Source organism: Pelobates fuscus, chromosome 6 (assembly GCF_036172605.1).
Source record: "Pelobates fuscus isolate aPelFus1 chromosome 6, aPelFus1.pri, whole genome shotgun sequence".
Taxonomy (NCBI): Eukaryota; Metazoa; Chordata; class Amphibia; order Anura; family Pelobatidae; genus Pelobates; species Pelobates fuscus.
In genome coordinates, this window is record NC_086322.1 from 147,026,236 (window position 1) to 147,049,361 (window position 23,126).

The 23,126-nt window shown below is 40.2% G+C and overlaps 1 protein-coding gene across 2 annotated transcripts in view; it reads right to left on the reverse strand.

The window, feature by feature from the left end:
* TRPC3 (transient receptor potential cation channel subfamily C member 3) overlaps positions 1-23,126 on the reverse strand; it is a 207,759-nt gene that overhangs the window by 183,746 nt on the left and 887 nt on the right. Inside the window, exon 1 of one of the 2 annotated variants that reach the window (XM_063458396.1) lies at positions 21,683-21,987. The exons of the other annotated variant lie outside the window; for it this stretch is intronic. Coding sequence (XP_063314466.1) covers positions 21,683-21,888 — 206 coding nt within the window. The 5' untranslated portion in view covers positions 21,889-21,987. Of the gene's footprint in view, positions 1-21,682; positions 21,988-23,126 lie in introns of those variants that run through there. 2 annotated transcript variants of the gene reach the window in all.

Consider the following 23,126-nt stretch of genomic DNA (forward strand, 5'->3'; position numbering starts at 1 on the left):
ATGTTCTTGGTCTTTTACCTGGGGACTAGGGCTACATGGGGATCAAATATGGAATGGGACATCTCCTTCCAATAAAAAACTGTAAAAAAGATTACAAGCAATCACTATAATACTAGGTGTGCTCAATTCCTATTAATTTTAATCCATCCAGATATACACCGATCAGCCACAACATTAAAACCACCTGCCTAATATAGTGAAGTTCCCCCTCATGCTGCCAAAACAGCTCTGATCCATTGAGGCATGGACTTCACAAGACCACAGAATATGTCCTGTGGTATCTGGCACCAAGACATTAGCAGCAGATCCTTTAAGTCCAGCAAGTTGGAGGTGGGGACTTCATGGACGAAACACATCCCAAAGATGTTTAGCCAAATTGAGATCTGGAAAATTTGGAGGCCAATGCAACACCTTGAACTTTTTGTTATGTTCCTCAAACTATTCCTGAACATTTTTTTGCAGTGTGTCACATTGCATTATCCTGCGGAAAGAGGCCACATCCATCAGGGAACACTACTGTCATAAAATGCTGTACGTGTTCTGCAACAATCTCTAGGTAGTTTGTACGTGTTAATGTAACATTCAAAGCAGAGCACTTCCCAAAAAATAACAATGCCTCTGCCAGCCTGCCTTCTTCCCAAACTGCAACCTCCTACCATGTCTTCCCCAGATAAATTATGCAAATGCACCTAAAAGAAAATGCGATTGATTCATCACACCAAACAACCTTCTTTCATTACTTCATGGTCAAGTTCTGATGCTCATGTCCATATAAAAGGCACTATTGGTGGTGGACAGGGGTCATCAAATCCCAGAAGACATGACATTTCAAAGATGCTCAGTTCCACTGGCCCTTGTCAAAGTCATTCAGATCTTTTAGCCTTCCAATTTTGCCTGCTTCTAACACATGAAAACCAAGAACTGGCTGTCACGTGATGCCTCATATATCCCACCCATTGACAGGTGTCATTGTGACGATATAATAAATGTTATTCTCTTCACCTGTCATTGGTTTTAATGCTGTGGCTGATCAGAGTATCATAATATAATTTTGGCAACTCAAAAAGTGCTGCTAAAAGGTTGCTGCCCTGCTCTAGGACCTATTAATTGTTAAATTCAAATTGTGTATGAAAAATGGACCATTAGTGGATTAGGAAATGCTCATAGAGACAACATTGATAAAGTGTTAAACCCCCCCAAAAAACCTCACAAATATATCCATAGCATGTTGTCGCTCATACATCCACTGGGTCTACTGATTTACCAGGGTGCACGGTATCTGCTTATTGCAGTGAGCGTACTGGCCAATATGCTAAGACAGACTTGCTACTTCAAAAGTTGTTTTGTGAACTGAGTGGTACAATGTCATGCTTTGTAAAGTCTTTCAACCTCTAGATCAGGCTTCCCCAAACTCCAGCCCTCCAGATGTTGCTGAACTACAACTCCCATGATTCTCAGCCTATCTATTTAATTCATAGAATCATGGGAGTTGTAGTACAGCAACATCTGGAGTGCCAGAGTTTGGGGAAGCCTGCTCTAGATGTTAAAGTGATCACATTAATTCTGCTGTAAAAATCCCTTTTTGATTATCTCTGTTATATTTAAATAATTTTACTTACTAAAAAACCTCCTTGTCTTGCATCACTAAACAGTTGGAACATCTCAATTTGTCTCAACATCTAAACATGGAGCTACATTTTTCAACTAATTTGAAGTAATGGACAGGCTCACAAATTAACTTTTTACAATCTATAATTCTTGCCTGTTATGAATTTTAGCCTCATCTTTATACCTAACGTTATGATCTTGTGATATGGATGTTCTCTGGCTTAAAATGGCAACTCAACAAAGAAAATATATTGATTGTTAAATAAAAAAAAATCAATTACTCATATCTAGAACTCATTTATAAGCATTAGCCATTCTGAATAAATCCCATTAGCGCTCTGTGGATGTTTATAAAGATCTTAACTATTTCTCTTATATACAAAATAGTATTATTAGCATTTCACTTATAAATGTCTTGCATTGGAGTTTCTATTTTAGTGCAGGTTAAAAACATATTTAATTGACTATAATCGAAACCAAGCCAGAAGGTAGCATAGATACAAATATCAATGCTTTTTGGAAGAAGTTTTTAAATTAGATTTCTTTCCCTGAAGCTCCAAGTCCACGAAGAATTACATTGCAGTTTGCTCCTACTAACAGTGAAATTCACATTCATGGTTCAGAATACTATGATCGTTTTAGTAATCCCTAAAAAACGGGATGATTATATAAAGTCTGCTACAAACGAATGGAAAAAGAGCTTCAAATATGGTTAAATAAAGTTTGAGGTGGGTGTGTGATTAACTTCAAAGCTCTCAAGGTTTCCATGCATATAGTTTAAACCCGTCAAAACTGGGTTTTATTTGATTAAAAATAAATAAATAAACTGTATATTTATTTAAGGCATGGGTTGTATACATGGAGGCGTACTCACACCCTGTTAGAATCATTCATATAGCGCTGACATCATCTCACCTTCTCAAATTGTGTAAAGCACAAAAAGTACACTCCTTCACTTTCTTATCCCTGTTCTGCCCTTCTTCCTTCCCACCCTTACTCCCTGGAGTGCGCATCCAGCGCACTAGCCTCTACTTTTCCTTTGTCATCGAACCTCTTTTTATTCCTACCCCTTCCTAACCCCATATCCAAACCAATGGTATTTGTAAATAGTTCTTATTCCCCCTTTTTCCTTAAAGTCATCCCTATACCCCCCTGGCCATCATTCATGACTCCTTCCTTCCCCAAACCAGGCACTGTGGAACCGTAGTTATTGTCACATGATAGCTAACTCTCAAGATCAAAACCAAATGAAACCACAAATTTCACATGGGGGGGTGTGAAGCTCCCTATTACCAGTCACTCCCCATCACCAGTGACATTGAACACAGGCTTTAATTTTATGTGAGACAAGTGATAACCTAACTATAATTGTCAATAGTGAATCATTTTGGTGTGGTGTCCACCCTTTTACTGTACTGTAATACTTTATATGTTTCCCTCTTTTTTTTTGGTCTCTCTGTGAACTTTTTTATTTGCTTGTATATTACTTATGATTACAAAAAAATTAAAATAAAGAATACATTAAAAAAATGGGGTGTATAGTGACTCATAGATTTAGGGCAAAGTCATAATTTCAACTATGAAGTTCACGGTTATTTTTAAAACAAATATTACCCTTTTCATGTATTCATTTATCTTTTTCATTTTTATTTATTTATTCACCCATGAACCGAGGAGTATAGATTACACAGTATCTTCATAGTAAAGACTATCAAGTTAAACACTTTTTGCATATTAAATTAATTTTTAATTATGCTTCACAAAGGGGATTCCACATATGAGAGGTCTTGCCAATTATTTCTAAAGAGGTAAAATTACATTTTCAATAAATGCTTCAATACCCCAATACAAACATCATACTATTATACTGGACCTTAAAGCTTTTGACTGCAATTGCACATTTTTTTAAATTATGATGGTTACCACCATTTTCAAGTTTTAACTGCAGCTATTTGCACTAGATCTTTAGTCCAGTTTTCTACTCATGTACAAAAATGTCTCTGTAATCTTCTACCTATTTATCCCCCATTCATTTATATATATCAAATTATTTAACAAAAGGTAAATAGATGCACTGCTGACTCCAGAAATGGCAACAAACTCTGGTACTTGGATACCCTAACAATCCAAAGACATATAGTGAAAATAAAGGAAAACAGGTTGTGCCAAATAACTACACTGTACTAGTATTGCTAAGGAATACTGTTGTATGCAAGTAGTAGTAACTGGAATCTATAGTTTCAAAGAATGTCCTTGTAAAACAATAAGAAAGTCTTTGATAACGGTGGTAGTTGTAGTAGGTAGTTCAATGTATTTTACCGATTAAGATAGGTTCCAAGATATGAAACGACAATAAATAACAGACAGCATGAACAATAGTGGGATATTGTTTGTAACCAGTGCAGAAGCAATCATTTTTATAAAAATACACTCACAAACAATGAGCCGTCTGTTGGCTCGATTGTATCTGCTTCTGACAATATAATCCTTGTCACAGAATATTAGGTGAAGAATCACAATAGGGTTTTTGTAGGGATACTTATACGTCTTATGTTATCTTTACAGCATACGCAATCTCACATGAAATACATAAAAAGGGGATCCAAAAGTGTAACTCAATAGAACAAACCCAGTGTGTAAATAAAAAGAGAATACAATGTACTCACAAACAAAGAGCTTCCAATTCAGCTCTAAGTAAGATCTTAAAGCGGTATAATCCCCGCTCATTGATATAGCTTGTAAAGGATGTTCATCTGTATTTTTCAATATGTATATAGTAAAATATAGAAATAAGGAGAATAGTGCTCTCTCTTTGTATTGGAAAATACAATTTGTAAGTTAAAGTAAATTGTACTCACATTTAAAGGAGCACATACATGCTCGTTGGAATCAGAATGAGTGGTACAATCCCTACCTAGGATATGTAAGTAGATCAAATGCAGTGCTGTTAGCAGGTATTTTCCAAAAATGATAAAATAATCAAGGATAAAATGAAATAAAAAGCGGGACCAAATAAAATTAAATATATTGAATGGTAAAATCCGCTTTAATTAAAATTAAAAATTATTATTTATTTATTTTAATTAAAAAAATTTACCAAACAAATAATAAAAGATAAATGCATAAAATACTTAACAATCTGTTAAAATCACAAAGCATTTCGTCCAGATAGCCAGAAGACTTTTTCAAATGACTCCTCTGTATAAGTAACAAATGATCACAAACAGGGAGTGTATTAGCCATTCCACTAATATGTAATAGTGTTTGATAACATTTTCAACAGATTTTTAAAACTTAATTTTATATTAATATATGTTGGTCATGTGTGTTTTAAAATAATGTATCATAATCTAAAAACAGCCATTTCTAATTATGGTAATCAAACATATATAGTTTGCTGGTTGGAATTACAGTATGGTTTAAAATAGAAATAGATGTCTAACAGTCCTTTTGATTTTTAAGCTATTTCTGTTATCTGCAGAAACACAGGTTTGCCAAGTCGTGGTTGAATTATGAAAAACGCTCATTGTATTACAACTGCTCACACAAAAGGTATGCACCTCTGGAAAATATTGCTATTCATAACTCTGAGAGGTTTATAATCCCCTGCTGTCTAAATGAGAGCGTTATGGAATATTTGAAAAATAACAATATATGTGATCACTGTGTCTTTTTTCTCCATCTGAGCACTGCACAGTTCACAATACATTAACCTACTTTTTCCATCTAATGGATTTGCATGCACAAATCCTTAAAAAAAATCAATGCTTAAATGTGTTGTATACAAGGGGTCACCTAAAACAGGAAAACAGGAGCAAAGTTACAATTGTCTAAATAATTTGTATTACTAGGTTAACACTTTCCCTTTCAAGTACTTTTCAGTTAAAAACAGATGTACCATAATTTTTTTTTGAAGCATAGTTACCACATAACAGTCAAATAAAACAGCAAATTTGGGTACATATTTTGGGTAACAGGAAATGTGGTGGAATCTCGGTAAAAATAAATTTAGTAGGCCGAGATTACCACGTGGCATGTGTACGTGCATATGCTGACGTATCGATCAGTTGGTTGCACGAGGCAAGATACGATCAGTAGTGTACGGAGCATGTGCAAGAATACAGGATGTAGTATTCCCCCTCCTCCATTGTGCTGGACAAGCCATGCGGTCAAACAGGAAGTTAATTCTTATTTGTGTTGATTGGTTAAGAGAATGTGCGGGTGGAGCTTAATATGGGAGGAGTTATGTGCCTATATAAGGAGCCTGCACTATTGTCCGGGGCTCAGAACTTGCTGTATTTTGGTGACGTTAGTCCCTCTGAGTCCCGATCGGTGATCCAATAAAGAATCTCTTCCTTCCTGAAGAAACCTGTGTCCATCTCTCTGTGCTTCGCTTCCGTCAGTTTCTCCGGTATCATTTGGTGCATTGGCCGGGAAGCTCATCGTTCAACGGTAGCTGAGAGGCAGAGGCGTGAGACGGTCTATCTTTGCCCACGTTCTCTACGGCTGCACCCCTGAACTTCTGCGTGGACCTCCCTTCGTCTCGGCGCCACTGGTCTGTTGTCCAGGAGATCATCGGCCTCTACGTAAGAAGTGCTGGGGTGTCCCCGTCGATGAGTGTGAACTCAGGTTCAGGAACGAGGAGGTAAGACAACTGCTGTTTTAGACGGCAGGACCCACTAGGGGTATACCGATTGTGCGGTAGGCCCAAAGGGTTTTGAATCTGTGTATCTGCCCCCTCTGTCGGAGGGAAGGAGCGAAGGCGCACCGCTCGATCGAACGCTCTTTAGTCAGACCGTTTGATTTTGTTAGTCAGGCGGGGTCCTGGTGTAAATAGCCCTAGCCGGACACCGGTGTCTTGTCTAGACTAGCGTTCTAGGGTGTATATTACGTTCGCTAGGTCGGAGGGATCGGGAGACTAAGCGGCGCCTGTGTAAATTCGGTTCGCTAGCTCTCAACCTATCTGGGCTAAGTGGGAAGGCGTGTAAATTTGGAACCCACTAGACTTTTGATAGTGCGACTAAGAGGCGCCTGTGTAAATTCGGTTCTCTAGCTCGCTATATGTGGTGATTGGGCAGTGTGGCTAACCAAAACGGGTGTATATAGTTTTAGGTAGTCCATTCAAGGTACTGGCCAATAGTTTAGTTGGGAATTGTAAATGTGTTAACGATTGTTTAGTAAAGTGTATATCTTGTTAGATAGCGCGAGCTCAGCCGTCTAGCGAGAGTGTTAATAGTGTGTTGCTGTATTATAGTGCACGGTACCATAACCCTGTATATTTACTGACACTGTATATAAGTACTAATCATTGTCGTCCATTGCATGTTTAACACCATAACCACTAATAATTGTATTGTGACCTTAACTTGTGCTTTGACCTATGCTAACCGTACTGTAACCGCTATTTGTAAAAGACGATGTTACTGGGGTGTGTTATAGACGGGTAATTCGTATATAGAGAATTATAGCGTGGGTGACTGTATAGTTACGCCAAAGGGCATAATATTGATTATATAGTGACTGGTGTAGCAGCTGTGTGTGTACGGGAATTCCCTGAGTGTTTATTGTTATTGTGTACGTTTCACTTGGTAACCGTACCACGTGGTGCTGTTGCCAGAGGAAACGGGTGTGACTGTTGAATAGTACGCGTGCATAGTATTCGTTGTCGACGACGTTCCATTGTTAAGTATGGGTGCGTCGCAGTCAACGATTCCGGATCCCTTAGGTTGTATGGTGAAGAATTTTAAAAAGGGATTCAAAACTTGTGATTTTGGGGTTAAAATGTCTCCTGTACGTTTGGTCACTTTGTGTACTAGGGAGTGGCCTACTTTGGTTGCGGCATGGCCGCCACGTGGCAGTTTGGATCCAACTCTGGTACAGCGCTTACACGTGGCTGTATCAGGTAGGCCTGAACTTTACGGCCAGTTTCCTTATATTGATTGTTGGAGACAGGCCGTAAATGACTCGCCAAAATGGCTCCGGACATGCCACGAGGAGCAGTGTCGCCTCATGGTAGCTAGGACTTGTTCGTCCACTAGGACTGGTGTTAGGCCCATTTTGGACACGCCCCCTGAGTCCGAGATCCCTTTGCCGCCCCCTTACTTTCCGTTAAGAGGAAGTGACGCAAACGCAGGAAGTCCTGCAACCCTCCCCTCATTACCCTCATCCACTTCCGCTTCCTCCTCCAGTACAGGATCCACCCCCCCTCGTACTAAATCTCCCCTTCCGGAATCAGAACCAACCCCCATTAAAAACGAATATCCTGAGTTGGCGCCACTTCAGACTTCCGGTCAAGCTTCATCTAGCTCGGCTCGAAGTGTTTTATTTACAACCTTTTCCCAAAACCAAGCTCCCATATCCCCATACCCTATTTCTCCCCGACTGGAACCTATGACTGACGCCCCTCCACGTAGCCCCATACAGACCCGACAGTTGACCGGTGCCCAACAATTAAGACACTATCAGATGCCTCTTCGTCTGAATCCTGGGTCAGCCTATATCGATGCCGCAGGCCAAATGGCACATGCTGACCCAGTCTTTGTATATGTCCCATTCACGACAACCGATCTTTTAAATTGGAAGACCCACAATTCCTCGTATACTGAGAAACCACAAGCTATGACTGATCTGTTCACCTCAATAGTACAGACACATAACCCGACATGGGCTGATTGCCAGCAGTTATTAATGACTTTGTTTAACAATGAGGAAAGGACAAGAATTAACCAAGCAGCCATTAAAGCACTAGAGGATAGAGCCCGTGCTTTGAACCAAGCTAATCCAGCAGCATGGGCCGCAACACATTATCCCAACACCGATCCCGATTGGAACGTAAATGGTGCTGATATGGTCCAACTCAGAGCCTATAGAGACGCTATAATTGCTGGCATGAAAGCCGGAGGAAAGAAAGCTATTAACATGTCGAAGACAGTTGAGGTGATTCAGAAAAGCGATGAAGCGCCCAGTGTCTTTTATGACCGATTATTGGAGGCATACCGCTTGTATACCCCCTTTAATCCGGAAGACGCAGATAATTCCCGAATGGTGAACTCCGCCTTTGTCAGCCAAGCTTACGGAGATATTAAGCGCAAGCTACAAAAGTTAGAAGGGTTTGCAGGTATGTCAATCACCCAACTAATGGAGGTAGCGAATAAAGTTTATATGAATAGGGAAACAGAAAGTAAGAAAGAGGAAGAGCGCAAGATGCGTAAAAAGGCTGATATGCTAGCGGTAGCGATCGCAGGCGTAGATAGACGGGGCCCAGATAGAGGCGATAGTAGATGGAGTAGGGAGCCTTTGAGTAGGAATCAGTGCGCGTATTGCAAGGAAGAAGGGCATTGGAGGAACGAATGTCCGCAAAGAGAGCAGTACGAGAGAGACCTACCCAGGGCAGGCTACGGAAACTTTAGAGGCAGAGCGAGAGGTAGAGGAGGCCCCGGAGGGAGTAATGGTAATAGAGGGAGTAATGGGAACAGAGGAAGTGTTAGGGAAGACAGGTATATTCCAGCAGCGCAAAGGTCCCGCGATAGAGAAGGTAGGGACTTCGTAGGATTGGCTGACACGGTCATGGAGGACTATTGATACCTACCGGGCTCCATCCCCCTTGGTCGAGCGGAGCCTATGGTCGATGTATCAATAGGGGGAAAAAGGAGTGCGTTCATGATCGACACTGGTGCTGAACATTCAGTGGTGACTAATCTAGTTGCTCCTCCATCTGGAAGGACTATTACTGTGATAGGAGCAACTGGAAGAAGTGCTGAAAAACCGGTTCTTAAAAGTCGACTCTGTACATTGGGAGGCCACGTAGTAAAACATCAATTCCTCTATATGCCTGAATGTCCAGTCCAATTGCTGGGACGTGATATGCTATCAAAATTACAAGCGCAGATTACGTTCCTACCAAATGGAACAACATCTTTAAAGTTTAATGGACCTTCAGGTATCATGACATTATCCGTACCAAAGGAAGAAGAGTGGCGACTTTATACAGTGTTGACTAGCCAAAACCCTAGGAGTGATGAGACATTATTTAACATACCAGGAGTTTGGGCAGAGAACAACCCACCAGGACTGGCCCGCAATATTCCACCTATAAAAATTGAACTAAAACTTGGGGTTTATCCAGTGAGCCTAAGACAATACCACATCCCGCAGAAGGCTAAGAAGAACATCCAATCCTATCTGGATAAGTTCATACGGTATGGTATCCTAAAATTCTGTACTTCCCCCTGGAACACCCCATTGCTGCCTGTTCAAAAGCCCGGTACAGATGAGTATCGACCTGTGCAGGACTTGAGAGCAGTCAATGATGCGGTTGTTAGTATACATCCAGTTGTACCCAATCCATATAACCTGCTTGCTTTAATTCCGGGCGGGGCTACTTACTTCACAGTCTTAGATCTCAAAGATGCCTTCTTTTGCCTCCGAATTGCCGCAGAAAGTCAATGTATTTTCGCTTTCCAATGGGAGAACGCTGTAACGGGCTCAAAACGCCAGATGACTTGGACAAGACTGCCCCAAGGGTTTAAAAATTCACCTACCCTATTTGGTTCAGCCCTAAGTCAAGATCTACTGGATTTCGAGTCCATCCCAGGAGAGTGTGTATTGTTACAATATGTAGATGACTTGTTGATAGCAGCAGTTACAAAAGAGATCTGTCAGCAAGCAACGCACGATCTACTACACATTCTCTGGAAGGCAGGATACAAGGTGTCTAGAAAGAAGGCTCAGTTGTGTTTGCCAACTGTCAAATATCTGGGATTCCATATCTCTGAAGGTCAAAGAATTATGGGGCCAGAGAGAAAAGAAGCTGTCTGCCAAATACCAATACCCAAGAATAGAAGACAAGTGCGAGAATTCTTGGGGGCAGCAGGCTTCTGTAGGATATGGATTCCCAGCTATGCGATACTGGCAAAACCTCTGTACGCAGCTATCAAAGGTACAGAGCACGACCCCTTCTTATGGACCCAAGAACAGCAAACGGCATTTGAAGATGTGAAGAAGGCTTTGATGAGTGCCCCAGCATTAGGTCTACCTGATCACACACGACCATTCTACTTATATGTACATGAGCAAAGAAGAATGGCTGTGGGAGTATTGACACAGTACTTGGGATCATGGCAAAGACCTGTTGCCTATATGTCTAAGCAATTGGATGCAGTGGCCAGCGGACTTCCACCTTGTCTAAGAGCCGTAGCTGCAGCCGCCCTGCTAGTAGCTGAAGCCGATAAACTCACTCTGGGTCAAGAACTTTATGTACGAGTCCCACATGCAGTACAGACGTTGTTGGATTACAAAGGAAATCATTGGTTTAGTAACAGCCGTATGACCAAGTATCAAGCAATGTTGTGTGAAAACCCAAGAGTGGTTAAAGACTGAACCAGGAAAGTATTTGGAGAACAAGTGGTATCAGCTAGAAGATGGAAGAATAGTCATACCAGCATCACTAGCGGTAGAAATTGTCCAAAATTATCATAACGGGACACATTCTGGGAGAGACAGCACTGAAGAATCTCTTAGAAAACATTTCTACATACCAAGATTGTCCAACTTGACTCAGGCCATTGTACGAAGATGTGTAACGTGTGCTAAAAATAATGCAAGACAAGGACCAGTAAAGCCACCAGGAGTCCAGTTTATGGGGGGACTCCCCATGTCCGATCTACAAATAGACTTTACAGTGATGCCTAAATCGGGTGGACATCGTTACCTGTTGGTAATTGTGTGCACCTATTCAGGCTGGGTAGAAGCATGTCCTACTCGTACAGAGAAAGCAGGAGAAGTTGTAAGATTCCTGCTACGAGAAATAATACCCCGATATGGACTACCCTGTTCTATAGGATCGGACAATGGTCCAGCTTTTGTTCATCAGTGCCTACAACAACTGACTCATATGCTTGGTATAAAGTGGAGGCTTCATACTGCATATAGACCCCAGAGTTCTGGTAAGGTAGAGAGAATGAATAGAACTATTAAGAATCAGTTGGCTAAAATGTGTCAGGAAACCCAACTTAAGTGGAACGTTCTCTTACCCATAGCTCTATTGCGAATCCGCAGTACCCCTACCAGAAGGATGGGCCTCTCTCCTTTTGAAATCATGTATGGACGACCACCTCCCGTACTTGGTAACTTAAGGGGGGACTTGAGTCAGTTGGGAGAAGGAATTACCCGGCAGCAGGTTGTAGAGTTGGGTAAGACTATGGAGGAGGTACAGAAATGGGTACAAGATAGATTACCTGTGAATATTTATCCCCCTGTTCATAGTTATCATCCAGGAGATCAAGTGTGGATTAAAGAGTGGAATAATGTACCGTTAGGGCCCAAGTGGAGAGGTCCTTATGTTGTTCTTTTGTCTACCCCTACAGCGATAAAAGTAGCCGAAGTGACTCCGTGGATACATCACTCCAGGGTTAAACCAGCAGCAGTCGATTCTTGGCAAGTTACAGCAGATCCAGAGAATCCCTGCAAGATCCGGTTAAAACGCACTACTCAGTCGGAGTAACGAGGAATCGTGTGGATTACAAATTGTATTGTTACAGGGATTTGGTGCGTGAGTGAGAAGGCCATAATAAAGCCTGTCCGCTTACCAACACATAGTATATAAGCCAGGAAAGTCTCGAAGGGACACCTGTGAAGACGAGCAGGACTCCATTCCCTGCAGCCCTCACATCCTGGAAGCTGAGGCGCCTTCGCACGGACGAAGACTGAGGATGACGGCGAAAGATGTGCTTTTGATAGTGTTTATTTATATGTGTTTTTATATTCAGGAAGGTAGAGGTACCGACACTCCTAGCTGTGAGGTATGCATTAAGACTACGAGAACAGGTAACCATATTTCCCAAACCCTAATTTGGCATTCACAATACGAGTGTAAAGGAGATGTATCGAGATGTAGATACTTAAATATAGACTATAGTGTGTGCCATTTAGGAGTAGGAGAACCTAAGTGCTTCAGTCCAGAGTATCAACCTCGTACAATTTGGTTGACTCTCAGGAATGGAGATCCTCAGGGGACCCTAATTAACAAGACGGTGTTAGAATCCGTACATTCTTCGGGTGTTCTGCTATTTGATGCGTGTAAAGCGATATCGAGTGGTAGAAAGCCGTGGAATGTATGTGGGGATCTTAGATGGGAGAGGACGTATGGGTCTAATGATAAATATATTTGTCCCAGTAGTAAAAATAAATATGTGAGTCCTAGATGCCCAAATAAAGATTATAACTTTTGCCCATATTGGTCTTGTGTGGGGTGGGCGACTTGGGGACAGACAGTAGACAAAGACATGATAGTGACTAAGTTGCCGACTAGCCCATATTGTAAGTCTATGGAATGTAATCCCATCCATATACTTATAAATAACCCCGATAAGTTCTTAGACAAATATGGCAATTTATTTGGGTTTCAGATATACGGGACGGGTTTAGATCCTGGGACATTATTGTTTATAGGGATAGAGACTGATACGGTATCCTCCCAAACTCATCAAGTATACCATTCCTTTTATGAAGAGATGAGTATAGATAATAAGATCCCCCATAATGCTAAAAACCTGTTCATCGATTTAGCCGAAAGTATTGCCGGTAGTCTTAATGTTACCAACTGCTATGTGTGTGGAGGTACTAACATGGGAGACCAATGGCCTTGGGAAGCAAAGGAGGTAATGTCCGGTTCTGAGGCAGTTGACCAACTGATATCTACACAAGCCGATTATCATATGAGTGTTAGAGGTAAATCTGAGTGGAGATTAAAGACCTCCATCATAGGTTATGTTTGCATAGCAAGGAAAGGAATAATGTATAATACTTCTGTAGGAGAATTAACTTGTCTAGGGCAAAAAGCTTATGATGATGATACAAAGAATACAACTTGGTGGTCGGCTTCAAATGTCTCGGAACCATCTAACCCGTTTGCTAGATACGCCAATTTAAAGGATGTGTGGTTTGATTTATCCATCACATCTACCTGGAGAGCCCCAGCAAATTTGTACTGGATCTGTGGTAAGAAAGCCTATTCGGAGTTGCCACAGGACTGGGAAGGGGCATGTGTGTTGGGTATGCTCAAACCATCCTTCTTCTTGTTACCGATTGAAACAGGTGAGACTTTAGGTGTTAAAGTGTATGATGTGAATCATAGGAAGAAAAGGGGACCCATAGAGATAGGCGCCTGGGAAGATAATGAATGGCCTCCCCAGCGTATCATAGATTATTATGGGCCAGCCACGTGGGCTGAGGATGGTACCTTTGGTTACAGAACCCCTATTTATATGCTCAACCGTATTATAAGATTACAGGCGGTGGTTGAGATTATTACTAACGAGACATCACAAGCGCTCAATCTTCTAGCAAAGCATAACACCAGGATGAGGACAGCAGTCTACCAAAATAGATTAGCCTTGGATTACCTTTTGGCAGTAGAGGGAGGTGTATGTGGGAAGTTTAACCTGAGCAATTGCTGTCTTCAAATAGATGACGAAGGGCAAGCAATAGCTGAGCTTACTAGCCATATGGTTAAACTAGCGCATGTGCCTACTCAGGTATGGAAAGGGTATAATCCAAGTAGTTGGTTTGGTAGCTGGTATGAGTGGTTTGGAGGGCTTAAGGCAGTGGTAGGTGGAGTCCTACTGATTTTAATGTTGTGTCTACTCCTGCCGTGTCTTATACCCTTAGTAGTTAGGTCTGTGCAAAGCCTGATAGAAAATATAGCAGAGAGGAAGGCTGCTGCACAGATAATGGCGATTTATAAGTATAAGGCTCTAAATCAGGGAGAACCAATGCAAGAAGATGAGTGTTGAAGATTCACATCATAAGATAAGTCTGGTCTGGTTCAAGGTAACTTGCGGTGTATGCAAACCAAGGTTAAGTGATGCCTCAAGTAATTGTGAAATATCAAGAGGCATCAAAGGGGGGAATGTGGTGGAATCTCTGTAAAAATAAATTTAGTAGGCCGAGATTACCACGTGGCATGTGTACGTGCATATGCTGACGTATCGATCAGTTGGTTGCACGAGGCAAGATACGATCAGTAGTGTACGGAGCATGTGCAAGAATACAGGATGTAGTATTCCCCCTCCTCCATTGTGCTGGACAAGCCATGCGGTCAAACAGGAAGTTAATTCTTATTTGTGTTGATTGGTTAAGAGAATGTGCGGGTGGAGCTTAATATGGGAGGAGTTATGTGCCTATATAAGGAGCCTGCACTATTGTCCGGGGCTCAGAACTTGCTGTATTTTGGTGACGTTAGTCCCTCTGAGTCCCGATCGGTGATCCAATAAAGAATCTCTTCCTTCCTGAAGAAACCTGTGTCCATCTCTCTGTGCTTCGCTTCCGTCAGTTTCTCCGGTATCAGAAAGACCCAAGGTGCAGATTGTGGCCTCTGAGACAATCCAGTACATAGTAGCAGGTTGCAAAATGTAAGCAGGAACAGCCTACACTGAGAGGCACAACCAAGTTGCTAGGATTGTGTACCGAAACATCTGCACAGAATATGGGCAGGACGTACCTAAGTCCAGATGATAGATATAACACAGGGTAGTTGAGAATGACAGGGCTAAAATACTGTGAAGAACCCTCAGGCTCACAGACCCATATAGGTTATGGTGGGGGAAAGTTTGGATTGAAAACCCCTCCACCTGAAGTCTGTGGATAGTTAACACAATGTTAAACAAAAATCTGCACAACAGTCAAGTCATAAGACATGCTTTTCCCCCAGAAATCTGCAGTGATGTTACAACCGCAAAGGATTCTGGGTGGTGATTTCTGTGGGAAAGGCAAGTCTTATGGCTTGACTGTTGTGCAGATTTTTGTTTAACATTGTATTAACTATATATATATATATATATATATATATATATATATATATATATATCATTATAAGCATGACAAAAAAAAGATTAAATAAACATGGTCAAATAGGCTGCATATGGCTATTTGTGAGGAACCTGATGGTATTACTGGGAATAGTGCTTTCTGAAAAAAATAGAAAGCAATATATACGTTTTTAAAGCCCATTGAAGACTGCATGAAGCTATAACGTTTTATACACAGAGATAAAACAGGGTCCTTGCAATGAATTGTATTTCTTTGCAGGATAAGAAACATAGCAGAAGAAAGGGGAAAGTAGATATATGTGAAGAAAAGTGGAACGTAAGTCATACTTTATGAGCTAAATGTTTATATACATATACACGTATACACACACGTTGTTTGGAAGGGGCTATGATTGTCATTTATGTATATGTTCTTCTCACATACAGTTACAAACTATTAGGATGACCACAGAGTGGGGATACCTTAGGCATTGCGGGATTCTGTACAAAGCATTTTGGGTGTAGACAGATGCACACAGCAAGCATCCAGAGACCCAGAAGAACACTTTAGTTACATGTAACATTTTACATATTAATACACAATGCATACTGCTAACCATGCCTTATTAGAATTCCCTACCAATGTATTATCACAAACTGTGCTGTGACTTTGACAAGAAATAAAAAAAGACATCTTGTGATGGTGCTATTTTTTTTAACACAAGACTGTTTCGCGTTTACAAGCTAATGCACAATTGTATTACTAGTTTTGCTTGCAGAGTATATATTTAATGTTACTATTAAATGAAACTCACATTGTCACCCACATATTGTGGATGGCAGATAATCTTTTAATGTTGATTCTACAGCAGTGTTTAAAAAAAGAGAGTTTTGTTTTAGTGCATACGTTTCACCAAATTTATAGATATAATTCAATCTTATCATCTATGCAGCCATTAAGAAGAAGGAATATTTCCTTTGATTAAAAAAACATTTCTACTAGTTATGTGAGTTAAAACTCCTGAGCTAATTAACTCAGATATCCAAGCTACTGCTAATAGGCACAGAACAGAATACACAGGGTTGCCTTACAATTACAGAAGGTCAGAAGGTATGAGAAATAATAAAGAGGCATTGTTAATGTCAATGGTCAAGATTTAATGTGATATTGAAACTCAGAACTCCATTTTTACAAATTAAAAACCTGCTACTTGTGTCTTCATCAAAGAAACTGTATTTCTTTTAGTAGGTTGTAAAGCTCAAATACTACTACTTTGATGGTGAGTTGTCAAAAGCCTTTAAAAGAACGTTCTAATACATACAAAGAATTGTTATGCATTACATGATGTGATCATTGCACTTTTAATTTTTCTGATCTTGCAATGGGCATGCTTTAATAAGAACCATTTGTTCAACCCATCTAACATCAGCCAGTCAAACTGCACGTGGCAAATGAATGGTCAAAACTCACTGAATGGAACATCCCAGCCAATCACACTGGCCTTACTGCCATTATGTATTTTATAGTCCTTGTGCTAAGAAGTGTCTCTACACTCTTCAATTGGATCAATTAATTCAGCTAATCATGGTAGAAACCTTGGAAGCAGGGCGTGTATAGAAAAATGCCTACAGACTTCCTTACACCAAATACTGGCCTTGGAAGGGTCTGGTTGTCTTGAAATTGTGCCAAACTCAGATACTGACCACTATCTTTACTGGAGTAAATAAGTAGACCTCCCTGGAACTGTGCTGGACATGTGACAAGTCTGAAACCAATGTGTTGTCTTTGCTACTAATGCTCTATTATTATAAAATGTAATCCTATGGTTTTGATTTGTATGGTTTGAAGGACACTCAAATAGATTAAATGATTATGGTGTCTAGAAGCACCTGGTGGCATCCCATTGTTGGGTTCCTCTCTTGGGCTTTTGTGTTAGCCAAGCCTGAGAGCCATACAATGCTTTTAATAGGTGGAGAGGATCAGCTGGATGTTCTCAATATGTTACCACCTATTTCTGGTATTAGTTGGAAAGGCTAATAGGACTGTATTCTCCACATTAGCTTTATTCTTCAGTGGGGGGGCAGAGACTCTCATTCTCTGTCACACCATTTAAAAACAGATTAAGATTGAACAGTTGGATGACGCAAGTGGACTCCAGTCAGGATAACATTTAAATGAAATTAAGTGGTTATGGTTTGTAGAGTGTCCATTTAAAGAAAGCCAGGAGAACAGTAAGACAGTAAGGATAGTAAGTCGTTGCAATAATTATGCTAAATAATTCACGCTACCTGCACCTGCACTAACTCCCCCATGTCTAATGTATGTGTTTATCTGGAAAAGGAGTGTCCTGCAAAACGGTATCACTCAATTCCCCCAAAATTGTAAAGGTGTTCCTGACACCAATGTGTAATTATTAAATAAGTCTCTGTCTCACACAGCCTCTGTCCAGGGGCTTTGCAAGCTGCACTAAAAGGAAGGACTTTGACAGCAGTGATATGTGCTGGAAGTATAAATATTTTTAGTTACATTGCATAGGGCTGCAGAATATGTAAATATTTTAAAAATAAATGATAACAATAATATAATTGTGAAGCAGAATCTGTAAACTGTGTGATTTGCGCAGGTACTTCAAGCTGTATCTTATTTGTACAGCAGGGGGCGCTGTTGCTAATTTTAACTTCAAACAGCATATATACAGTTTATTAAATAGGTAATTACTTAATTAGACACACAGATAAAGGCAATGACACATTCCAGGCTCCCGGTCCCCAATTATCCATCTCTGTGTTTCTACGCTATTAAACTAAACTTTGTCTCTTCTCAGAGCTGGTTACAGAGAGGTATCTAGTCACAGAACATTGTGTGATAAAAGGGACTGAAATAAATTGTGACTGCTCGATTAAACTTTTTTTTTTGAGAAAAATGTTTTGACTCCTGAGTGGTGAACTGATGGTTGGATAGAGATGCTGGATTTTAAGTAAAGTTCTGTTTATGAAATATGGTATGTTACAGCCAAAGAAAGTCATAAGACAAACTCATTGAAGTATTCATGATGTTTTAGAAAATAAAAATGAATATCAGCATTTTAGCTGTATATCAAAATCCAGTCTTCATGGTGCAAATATAGTTCTGATCATCAAAAAATCTGTGTGTGTGCGGATTCTGGGCCCTTCTTCCTGACCCATGGTCCGGAGAGAGAGAGAATGTGTGTGTGTGTGTGTGTGTGCGTCGGGGGGTGGATTCTGGGTCCTCCTTCTTATACCAATGGTCCGGAGAGAGAGAGAGAGAGAGAGAGAGAGAGAGAGAGAGAGAGAGTGAGTGTGTGTGTGTGTGTCTAATAAGGACCAGTACATAGATAAGAGAACACAGACACAGAACACAACATAACATGTTAATTCATTCTGAAATGAATTCAATTAGAGGACAAAAAAAAAATTACAAGATGCCTCTTATATGAATCAGTTTTCTGAGAACAGGCCTAACTGAGCAAACCAGGAAATGTGTTTGTTCTCAATATAAGTTCACATCATGCATATATAATATATTAAAATGGAAATTATGTCTGGCTAGCTGTCTACCTTATTCTACAGCATAGCAGCAGTGAGAACCTGCAGTCTGACCTAGTGAACCTAATCTTTGCTGTCACACTGAGGATCTAAGTCACCTTTGAGAGAAGGGCACCTGCCATGCATAAACATCATTGTGAAGCTCCCCTACCAGCCGTGCCCTGGATACAGAACCGCATTAAGCAATGTATTACAGTATATTATTCTACTCAGCTCCTCGCTGATGTCATATAGCTGTCATATCACTACTCATAGCCATTAGATTCTGTAGTTAGGGTCGGAAAATTATCAGCATAATTGGGACCCATAAATTGAATAAGGGTAGGGTTCATTACATCCTGATTGAATGATCTTCACAGGGTGAATTAATTGGTTTCATTCTATGTTTGGTGACACAAAGCTGAGTGATGTGATATTCGATCACATGTCATATAGTTTTAGTTTGGCAACCCCAAAACCAGTTCAAACACCCCCATATTCAAAATTGAGAGATTACCCACATGTAAGCTCGTTTGAGCAGGGTCCTCTTCATCCTATTGTTCCTGTAATCTTTTATAATTGTCTCATTTATTGTTAAATCTCCCCCTTCTATAATATTGTAAAGCGTACGGAATTTGTTGGCGCTATATAAATGCCAATAATAATAATAATGTGTCAATATGGGAAGTAGAAAACAGAACTGTATATAAAATACAGAAAATAGGGCGCCACTTATCACCACATATGAAAACTGAATATAATTACCCTCCAGCAAGTTGGTTGGAATATTCACATGGAAAATGTACACATGGAAAATATAAAAAGAGAGAACATCATAGTGCAAACAATTTAATATTTAAGTGATAAAAGACACATAAATGAAAACACTCACAAACGATGTGGCACAATTGAAAAGATCAATATGTGCTAAAATGCTGATGCCTTAAATAGGCTAAAACTCCCGGTCTGGCAGTCTGTGGAGGTCTGTGCAAAACTTTGCAACCAATATCGACCAGTTGATTCACCATCCGCTGCTTCAGATCTTCGGGTTGGTAGCTGAAGCAGCGGATGGTGAATCAACTGGTCGATATTGGTTGCAGAGTTTTGCACAGACCTCCACAGACTGCCAGACCGGGAGTTTTAGCCTATTTACGGCATCAGCATTTTAGCACATATTGATCTTTTCAATTGTGCCACATCGTTTGTGAGTGTTTTTATTTATGTGTCTTTTATCACTTAAATATTAAATTGTTTGCACTATGATGTTCTCTCTTTTTATATTTTCCATGTGTACATTTTCCATGTGAATATTCCAACCCACTTGCTGGAGGGTAATTATATCCAGTTTTCATATGTGGTGATAAGTGGCGCCCTATTTTCTGTATTTTATATACAGTTCTGTTTTCTTTTTTTGCACTTGTGGCTAAGGGATACAGGGAGTGCATCCCCATTTATAGTGGCTTGCCTGCACTAATATAATAATCAGTTTGTCTCACTATCCACCTTTGGTTTATAAATATGGGAAGTAGGCATAAAGCAGATGGGCCTCAAAGAACTGCTATAGATGCAATGTTGCACACGAATGATGCATCAGTATCTGTCAGAACAAGTGCAATTATCCACTCCAATGTGAATCTCCCATTTGCAAAATCCATCCCACTGAATACAGTTATTTTGATAAGGTTTGTTGTTTTTTTGTCTGTTACAAGCTAAGACTTGAATTCTCTTCCTTAAAATGATGTAAGAAGACACCAGAAATATTCACAATAGTTAATGTGTATCAGGAATATCCATAGAATGCAATAAAAGAAATTAAATAAAACAAGTTAAAGTGATAGTTTCTGCAATTTAACCCGTCGCATGCTAGATTAGTTTGCAGAAGCCTTATTGCTCCTCTCCTCATAATAATAAAACCATATTTAATAGAATCATTTTTATTAATCCCTTTTGTATTTTTCTTTTAAAATTTGCATTGTTACACACTTTGGGAAAAAAAAAATATTTCTTTATAGTGTGGTATCAGGCAACGAGAGTAATTCATAATGATAAATGGTTAATTTAAATAGCAAGGATGCTGGCTAAGCTTGCTGTGAGCTGCATTCCATAATATTTCATATTACAGAGGTTTCCCATACACACCCTGATAAATGCGAAATAGGTTAAAATGTTGATGCTCATCAAACCTCTCTACTATTTAGCATTGATCACCTGATCATGAGCTGACTGTGTGTTTACATGGCTGTTGGCACAGAAACAGTTACAATTACAAAGTTCCATATTCTGCTACACAAGACTACCTTTTTCATCAGGCAAGCAGTTACATGTCGGACTGCCTCAGAATCATTGCACAAACACACAGTACTTTATAGTAAGGCTGGAAAAGCATTGTATGAGTTGTAGATCTAAATATCTGGGAAATGTCTTCTGGCCACCCACCCCCATGTACATGTTTATGTAAAACTTCAGAACAACCGGCAACTAGCCCAAGGAGGAGATGTTCTTTGACAGCACCATGGACGTTCCATCTAGAACAGTGATAGGCAACCTTCGACACTCCAGATGTTTTGGACTACACCCTCTCCTCCCTCCCCATGGGTTCTGACACCCATAGTGCTGGCAAAGCATCATGGGAAGTGTAGTCCAAAACATCTGGAGTGCCTGAAGGTTGCCTATGCCTGATCTAGAACATACAGAATTCCAAAACAGGTACAATGTATACTCACAGAGAGTGAAATTGGTAACAGTCACTGTGAGACCCCCCTGCCATGAATGAGCTGCTCTCTGCAGGTAGGACCAGTACTCCCATGGGTTGGGGCAGAGGAGCCCACTGCCCCCCATTTTTTGCCAGCCATCCCCTACTCTCTCCCAACTCTGGGAAGCTGACCCTGGCAGCGGGCAGCTCCTTGCATTTCCTGGCCTTCGTGGACATACAGGAATCCCCAAGACTTCTATGGCTCCACAACAGAGGACAGAGTCACCTAATCCAAAGCAGGGCAATTTTTGAGCAGAATGAAATGTAGCCTTCAAAGATGAGGGGTACGGTGAGTGATGCAGAGAAGGGATGCCAGGGGCTACTTTGAGATGACAAAAATGCTGTCAGCCTGTCAGTGCATGCAGCCTGGTACCCGGACTGAGTGGAACAGCAAAGGAACAAATGCAGGACCAGTAGCAAATGTTCATCAGCTTCTCTCCTCCAGCCCTTTATTCATCTTCCCCCCCCCCCCTCCCACCTCCCAACCCCCTTTCCCTTTTCTCACCCCTTCCCTCTCTGCTTTCCTGCCTCTATTTCTTAGCCATCAATATTATCCCTTCTGGACCACATCACTATTTAGAGACAAGGCAAAGTCACCGAGCGCAAAGACAACTGTTCACCGTATTAAAGAAGTGCTAGCAATGGGTGTGTAGAGCTATCATTCTATCTTCCAGAACACAGATGTTAACCCCTAGTGCACCTACAGCATCTTTGTCCAAATGCCAGATCAGCAGCTGTATAATTAAAACTTCCATGATGATAAGCCAGCCGTAAAAAAGCACAGGATAGTGAGTGTTTTGGCCATCCTTGCATTGGACTAACTGATAATAATAATAATAATAATAATAATAATAATAATAATAATAATAATACCATACACTGCATATATGTAATAAATATATTACATATATTTATTAAGAGATAAGAGAGTGTTAACTCCATTTTCTGCCTGAAACCCAGTGGATAAATAGTTATTCGAATAAGATTTTTTTTTTTTTTGTCTATTACAAGTTTAGAATTGAATTATCTTCTTTCCTTTGATGTAAGAAGACATCAGAAAACAAGTAGTCAAAGTTTATCACCAATATCCATAGAATGCAATGAAAGGTATTAAATAAACAAGTAAATGTAACAGTTTCTATAATTTAACCCTTTGCGTGATAGATTAGTTTGCTGAAGACTTATTGCTCATATCCTCATAATAAAACCCTATTTCATAACATAATATTTTTTAATCCCTTTTGTGTTTTTATTTTAAACTTTGCATTGTTAAACACTTTAAAAAATACAATTTCTTTATAGTATGGTACCAGGCAACGAGAGTCATTCAAAGGGATAAATGGGTAATATTTTTTCTTTATTTTTAAAGGATGCTGGCTAAGCTTGCTGTGAGCTGCATTTCATAGCAGTTCATA